The sequence below is a fragment of the Pterocles gutturalis genome, unplaced genomic scaffold, assembly GCF_000699245.1.
Source record: "Pterocles gutturalis isolate BGI_N339 unplaced genomic scaffold, ASM69924v1 scaffold33278, whole genome shotgun sequence".
Lineage (NCBI taxonomy): Eukaryota > Metazoa > Chordata > Aves > Pterocliformes > Pteroclidae > Pterocles > Pterocles gutturalis.
The window spans coordinates 15,656-23,392 of NW_010121533.1; the positions used below are offsets into that span (position 1 = coordinate 15,656).

General features: G+C 41.4%; 1 protein-coding gene across 2 annotated transcripts in view; it reads right to left on the reverse strand.

Annotated features, from left to right (window-relative positions):
* Positions 1-1,143: 1,143 nt before the first annotated feature.
* RIOK1 (RIO kinase 1) overlaps positions 1,144-7,737 on the reverse strand; it is a 15,845-nt gene continuing 9,251 nt past the window's right edge. For both annotated transcript variants that reach the window (XM_010077276.1, XM_010077278.1), the window contains 6 exons: positions 7,390-7,496; positions 6,179-6,244; positions 4,629-4,748; positions 4,300-4,353; positions 3,099-3,239; positions 1,144-1,254 (listed from right to left, as the gene is read on the reverse strand). In XM_010077276.1, coding sequence (XP_010075578.1) covers positions 1,144-1,254; positions 3,099-3,239; positions 4,300-4,353; positions 4,629-4,748; positions 6,179-6,244; positions 7,390-7,496 — 599 coding nt within the window. The remainder of the gene's footprint in view (positions 1,255-3,098; positions 3,240-4,299; positions 4,354-4,628; positions 4,749-6,178; positions 6,245-7,389; positions 7,497-7,737) is intronic.

Sequence of the window (7,737 nt, forward strand, 5' to 3'; positions counted from 1 at the left end):
CTGTCATCAGATGTTTGTCCTGTAAGTGTAAATCGTCAGGGCAGCAACTCCACCCCTAAGGTAGGAGAACACATCAAGACATTTACTGGAACCAGATCCTTTCTCTGTGCTGGCACAGGGAGTTCTGAAACCACAGGCAGCATGAAAAGACAGTTGAATGCTACGGCATGAGGAGGACACCTCTCTCATAACTTGCCAGCCTCAGCGGCCAAAGCAGCTGCCAAGAAAGAAGGTGATGCCTCTTCAGTATAGCACCTTTGTCCCAGCCTAAGTGGCTTACTTATGAGCAGAGCTCTGCCAGTTTCTCCCTAGAGGAAGACCTGGGGCACCATAGCGCAACAGACTGGTAATGCTGAGCCATACCAGAGAGAGGTCCTGCCCAAGAGTTTACACGGCCTTGAACTTGAACACACATGATTAATTGACAGCAAACACTCACTTGACCAGCTTACAAAAAAGCTGGTTCATAACACTTTTAAGAGCAACAGTGCTCTATGTTGAGATCCAAGGAAAAAAGAAAAGAAAAAAAAAAATCAACCAGGCTTTGGTCTGTTTGGGTATGTCTGCCCGATTGCTTCAGAAAGGCACTGTGCAATGAGGACAGCTGCCTCACAAATCACAAAACTCAGCTTTCAGTAAGAAAATACCAAAGATGATGCAAACACAGGGAGGCAGCAAAGGCACAATGCCTGACTGCAACAGCCTGTGGAGGACAACCAGCTCAATTTGCATCCATACTGTGAAGAAGTCATGGGCCTTTCCAGCAAAAGTGTTTTCTAATCTTCATCATACCCCCTCCAAGAATCTATTCAAATCAAATCACAGGTCTGAAGGAAACCACACTAGTGCGTATGCAGTGCGAGGCAGGGGAGTAAGACCCCAGGAACAAATCAATGTGAGTTTAACAAGAGGTTAAACCTGTGCAGGTAAAGGATTTTATCTTTCACAAGTGTGTTAAACTCATTCTTTCCTATTGAGAAACCCATGGCTTATACACTGTTCAAACAATTACACCATATTATTAACCAAATCACACTCACAGTTAGTACTGTATGTATAAAGGACTTTTAATTTAAAAGAAAGAACACACGGTGACTAAGTAACTCACAACAAACCATGCCCTTCCCCAAGCCAAGGCTGATTTTATTTGCCTTTCTTCATTTTTGCAGTCTTTTCTTTCCGCTTCTTCACATGCTTTGGGATTTTGGTTTTTCTCTTCTCTCTTTGGGCTTCCTTAACCATCTTTTTCCTTTCCTATAAGGAACCAAACACCATTCATTTAAACCCAGGAGGAATGAGATATTTTGAGCAGTCAATCAATTGTTACATTAACAAGTTAATTAACACACCACATAAAAATTAGGTTATCAAGAGGAAGAAATAAAAAAGAAAAAAATCAATAGGAATGGGGAGGGGAAGGAAATAGGAAGTATAGATGGGGTGTGGAGCTACGAGCTGCACACTGTTAATGTCAAGGCAAAATTCAAACTAGTTAAACCCTGAATTTCATGCAACATTTGAAGAAAGGGAACAAGAGGAACTCTTAACACATGCTTTTTACACCTGAAATTACAACAGGATGCCTGATCTACGTTTTCTGCTACCCACAGGGCTACTACAGTATGTGTTTCTATATATCATGTAAAAATACTGATCCAGTAACTGCTGATAACTCAGAGCAAGCTGACTGTCATCAGAATTGGCAAGAAAGGGTGCTATGCTACTGCAATACACTGTAAATTGTGCCAGACAGTGAAGAGACCACACTCAACTGGAAAACACAAAGTCAACATAATGTGGTGGCAGGTAGAAGTAATTGCTGCTAATCAGTTGTTCAACCTACAGGTGAACACATAGGTTACCAAAAACCTCATCTTACTCACACAGAAAGAAATCAAAATGAGAACGGATCCATAAGCATGTGACCAAGACTTCCCTGCATCACATCTGAAAGGCAGCAGCTCTAGATTGCTATAAAGTGTCCAGCAGAGCACTGCATTTTTATTTGACAGATATGGAATGTATTATCTTAACTTTTCTAGGAAGAAACACCTAACAAGCAAACCCCCAAATCCTGAACCCCTTTAGTGCAGCAGATTTAATCCCTCTTTTGCACAGCACCTTCTCTTAGCCTAGAAAAGAGAAGGCTCCTGGGAAACCTTCTAGAAGCCTTCCAGTACTTAAAGGGAGCTACAGGAGAGATGGGGAGGCACTCTTTATCAGGGAGTGTAGTGACAGGACAAGGTGTAATGGTTTTGAGCTGAAAGAGGGTAGATTTAGATTATATATTAGGAAAAAAAAAATTTATTGTGAGAGTGGTGAGGCACTGGAACAGGTTGCCCAGAGAAGCTGTGGATGCCCCATCCCTGAAGGTGTTCAAGGCCGGGCTGGATGAGGCTTTGAGCAACCTGGGCTAGTGGAGGGTGTCCCTGCCCATGGCAGGGGGGTTGGAACTCAATGACCTTTAAGGTCCTTTCCAACCCAAACCATTCTATGATAAAAGGCTGCCAAAAGGCTCTCACCCATGGGTGATGCTCTGCAGGAGGGCCTCACCAAACAGAGCATACTTGTTCCGCAGTTTGGAAAATGAAACCTTAAAAAAAAAAAAAACCCCAAACCATAATCCCCTTGCATGACTGCTTTATGTCTCTTACCCACAGCAAAGCTAGCCAGTCTGTATTAATGGTACTGCAAGAGCCAACATGTCATCAAGTGGTCTCAGTTCCCTGGGCAAAAGGAGGTTAAATCAAGGACCATGACCACAAACCCACACACCAAATCCTGGAGGAGTAGCACTGAAGAGCTGCTCAGACTTTACTAAATTCTGCTTTGCATGGCCTTAAAATTCCCCACAGAGATCTCTCTTCTAGCTTTGTCTGGGCTACAGAGAGCTACACTATATGTTCCTCTGCACAAAAACACCATTAATAAAGCACCCACAATGAAATTCACTTTCTCTACTCTCATTCTCCATAATAGTAGAAGTTCAGAGCTTGTTTCAAGCAAGAAGTAGAAAGAACCACTTAGAACTGAGTTTGGATTTTTTTCCTGACACACAGGCAGAGGTGGGAAAAAGAAACAATTCCTGGCTAGCTGACCTTTTTGTCCACGCTAACTTCAGCAGGTTTATCTTTGGGATGCACAGACTCTTTACAGCCTGAATCAGAGTCCTCCAGGCTGCCATCATCATCATCAGAGTCTGTTTCTGACTCGTTCCCCTTTTCAAGAAGTGCAGGAATCTGCAAGATAACATCAAGATGGAATTATATCAAACCAAAACACAGAAGCCTAATGACAATATACACACAGATACATACTATATATAAATGTATGTACAACAAAACAGAATCTCCTACAAAGAAACACTTGAGTGAGCTCACACCATGTCCTTTACTGCAGCCGTCACAAGTCTCAAGAAAAAGAATGGAAAGTAGGTTAATCCAGACTAAGAACAAGGAATCTAGAATGCACTACATACAATCTTTTCAGTCAGGACCCACAGCACAGCTGTACTGGCACTCCCAAACTAATTTCCATAAGTTAAACAGTGATTTGCTAATGTATGTGGAAGCCAATTTTTAATTATACTTCGATCATACCAAAGTCTACCTTGGGGGCTCTGTATCTAGGCTTTATGGCAAACACAAGTATTTACACTGGAAAACTCACTTAAACAAGCCTGGAGACTGTGCCTGGGCCTGATCCCATCCATATTTATATTTCCATTTTAAAAGAGTCTACACCACGGAGAATCCACATGGGGCTTCCGCCTTGAGTAACCAACTTGAGTTGTACTGCTACAGACTGATCTGTACCCAACTTCATATCCAATGTACTTTACAGAAGTGTCACTGTCAAATACTTCAAGTACAGTAAAACATAGTATGTTACACCTTATACTGCAGGGTTGTTCTTTACACAACAGCAAAGCTACCCTGAACATATCAAAACTTGCAGTCATGCTACACTTTGAAATCAATTAAGTTTTCCATAACTGGAAAATGCCTTCTCTCCCCTCCACCTTAATTTTAGAGATCATGGCCATAGCGAGGATTATCATTTCATTCTCAAGGAATCCAGCATCAGACATGGCGCAGGGAAGCGATTCATGTGGTGTGCAGACACACTGTGATGCCAGACCCATCCTGGCACAGCTGGCACCCAAGCAGGCATAAATGGTCACTCTACAGACAAGAGGCTTCTTCCATGGCATCAGCTGCAAGACGAGACATTCTTTGTACTCCTTAAGTGCTTTTCTGAAAATGGCTAAAATGAAGGATTTCAAAAAGACCCTCTCACCTTCTGAACACCAGACAAATCCTTCTTCAGTCCTGTCACAGTCTGGTAGAGAATCTACACTCAGGGAGAGAGAAACAAAACTACGTTATGAAAATAAGAGTCTTAAATCTTCCTGTCCAGAGAAAATTAGTATCTCAAAAAAAAAAAAAAAAAAGGCAAACAAACCCCACACTTTAGTACTAACCAGACGATTTAAAAGTATGACACTAGATTCAGTACTCCACGCCTTGGTAACAAGGCTTCTGTTTTTGTTTGTTGCTATCAGTTTCCAGTAAGAAGAACTCATATTCCCTCCCTCTTTTTTGCAGTGCCTCACCATGTCTACTCACATTATCTTGCTGAACATTCAATGCCATATCCTCTTCTTTCAATTTCATCATTATATCCACATCTCTTTCATAGTTTTTAACTTCAGTCAAAGTTCGAGGTATGTAAGCCTTCTTAAACACCTAGCAGAGTGAAAAAAACCAGACTTACTAATTTACACATAGTTTCAAGATGTTCTTCCTTCCTAGTTCAGCATCCTTAAGAGAATAATCACAAGAGATTTAATGACTCAGAGAAACTAAAAATGAACACAACAGTTGCCCACTACGATTTGAAGCGCAAAGTATCTTTTTTTTGCAGAATATCTTTTTTTATGCAACCTACACATTATTGATAGCTCATCACTAATAAGGCTCCTTCCTCAGCATGACTACCACCAGACCACTTACAGACATCTCTAAACCTTCCAACTTCCTTTTAACCAATTTGAGTCCTAAGATTTAGTATTCTAAGGATTTTCTCTATTGTTTTTATTGTCATGTTGTCCTGGTTTTGGCTGGGACAGAGTTAACTGTGTTTCATAGTAGCTAGTAAGAGGCTGTGTTTTGTATTTGTGCTGATAACACACTGATGTTTACTGTTGCAGCCAGGACAGTCAAGGACTTTTCGGCTTCTCTGCTGTGCCAGTGTCTGCAGGTGCAGCAGAAGCTACAAGGGAGCATAGTCCACAATTACTGGCTCAGGATTCGACCTTAAGTGTAAGATTGAGACCCAAATTGGCTAATGATACATATAATGCATGTCATTCCCATTGTACAGATTAGGAGCTATCTGGAAGCACTCTCTCGCGTGCGCTTGGCTGTCTCTTCTCTTTTCTGGGATTGCAGTTTCAGGACTCTCCCAGCTCCGGGATCGTTAGACGGGAATGGACTGGGCCTCGGTCATCAGGTGGTGAGCAGTTTCACTGTGTTATGACTCACTTGTATATACTATTATTATCATTATTTTCAATTTTATTGTAGTTTAGTTATTAAATTGTTCTTATCTCAACCCATGAGTCTTCTTTTCCTTTGGCCCTTTAATTCTCTCCTACGTTCTCTGGGCATGGTGGACGGTGAGCAAGTGGCTGTGTGGTGTTTATTGCATGTGAGGGTTAAGCCACGCCAGATGTTTACAATTCTTTCAGGAGGCAACTCCTTTAAAATGCACTGTCAGAACTTAATCTATATAATAATACCCGCTTCAACCTACAGTCCAACTCAAAAAAGGTACCTGCAGCAGCATAGTACAGTAAAACCTAACTGCAGGATCAACAACAACATACCTAAAATTTGTCAGGCAGTCTTTTTGAAACAGTCCTCCAGCAAACTTAAGTCACTACCAGATCAGAGAGAAGTGTTTTATTTGCCTTCTAACACCTTATTCACTGTCAGCTTTTACACATAGCATCCCGTAATACTTCACATCTCAACTAGTTCAAGATGTATCAGTATCACAAACAATGTTTTGCTTATCAGTTGTGCATTTTGTCAAATAAAACAGTACTTTTTTAATTGTTTAGAAGAGGCAAGGTTAGTGTTAATTTCATAGCAGAACAAAAATCCTCACTTACTTCCTCATCCACTTTATCTTGACTAGATCTTTCCTCCTCTGTTCTTTTCGATGCTATTTCCATTGCCTAAAGAAATATAAAACAATACAAAGTTATCACTCTTTAGAATCACATCACTCAATCCAACTAACCAATCCCACCTGTGTTTCTCACTGTACTCCACATTGTCACTCACGAAAGATGCCAACTCTCCCTATGGCAATGCCTTGAGCGACACCTAATGGTAACCAACATCTCTGTGAAGCAGTTACAACTGCAGATCTGCTTTACTAATAGGGGGAAAAAGTGCTTGCTGCTCCTCCCAAACCAAATTATGACAGGCCCAGCATGACTACAGATCATACTAGCACAAGGAGAATACAGTGAGCAGTGCTCAGTCCAGGAACTTGGCTCTTCTCACGTACATTGAGCAAGGCAGAGGAGGACGAGTAAGGGGAACCACATAGTACAGCTCTGTCTCATTCAGCCTCCATTAGGACAGAAAGTACACAACATCTGGAAATCCCCCCCCATGCTGTACTGGTATTTGGACCACACTCAGTGTCTGCCTCGTGGTCTTGACCAGGAATGACACATCAAATCTCCACTGTGAGCATGGCATATGTGGCCCTTGTTTCTTTTGCATTAAATTTAAAAAGCTTCCCCTTCCCTCTTCTTAAAGAAACATCTAACTGGGAGCAGAGGACTGGCAGCTAGAAATGAAACACAATGGTGCTGCTAGTAGGACTGACTAATTTTACCTCCTCCTAGAATCACAGTGTTCTGCCAGCTGCTATATTTGGCTAGCAAGACCATGTACTTTGGACTAACACTGCCCTGAGTCGTTCGCTTCCTCCCTCAGACCACTCTGCTCACATCCGCAAACTTAATCCCATTCTCTATATAAGCGTGGTTATATTTCTGCAGAGCTTCTCCTTGCCAAAAAGAAAGAAATAATTTAAAGCATCGTGGTTCTAGTAGCATCTGAAAAAGGTATTTGAGTTTTCATTATTAGCTTTTTTGAGAACACATAGAATGAAAGTGTAGTCATCCTACAAGGTTATAAATAGAAAACACCTGTATGCATTTTTGAAGCACTAGCATGACATAATGTCATCTACCAGCTTCCTTCAATAGCAGAATGTAGCGTACATGAGATGAAGGAGCTTGAACTAGATCTGATTTTATTGTTCAGGTCTTCCTACGTTAGCAACAAGTCCATGATGTCTTACCTTAGACAGATACTCATCAATGTTCTCACTTGTGATAGAAGGATCAGTAATAAACTCAAACAGCTCCCTCACAGTCATCACTGCAACACTGTGCTTCTGGAAAAAGTCTACCAGGAAACAAGGGCAGAGACAAACACTGTAAGTAATTATGTGTAACATATGCAGCTGTGTTGTTAAAGTGACAGGTACAGCAAGCCAATGGCTGTGGTGACCTGGGAAAGTCTCAGCTGCATGTACTGCATCATACTGGGTTTAGTTATCAGATGACTCTTGGCTATCCGAAATAAAACTGTTCATCTTCCAGATGCAACAAATACTGAAAGGAAAAAACCTGGATAAATATAAAAG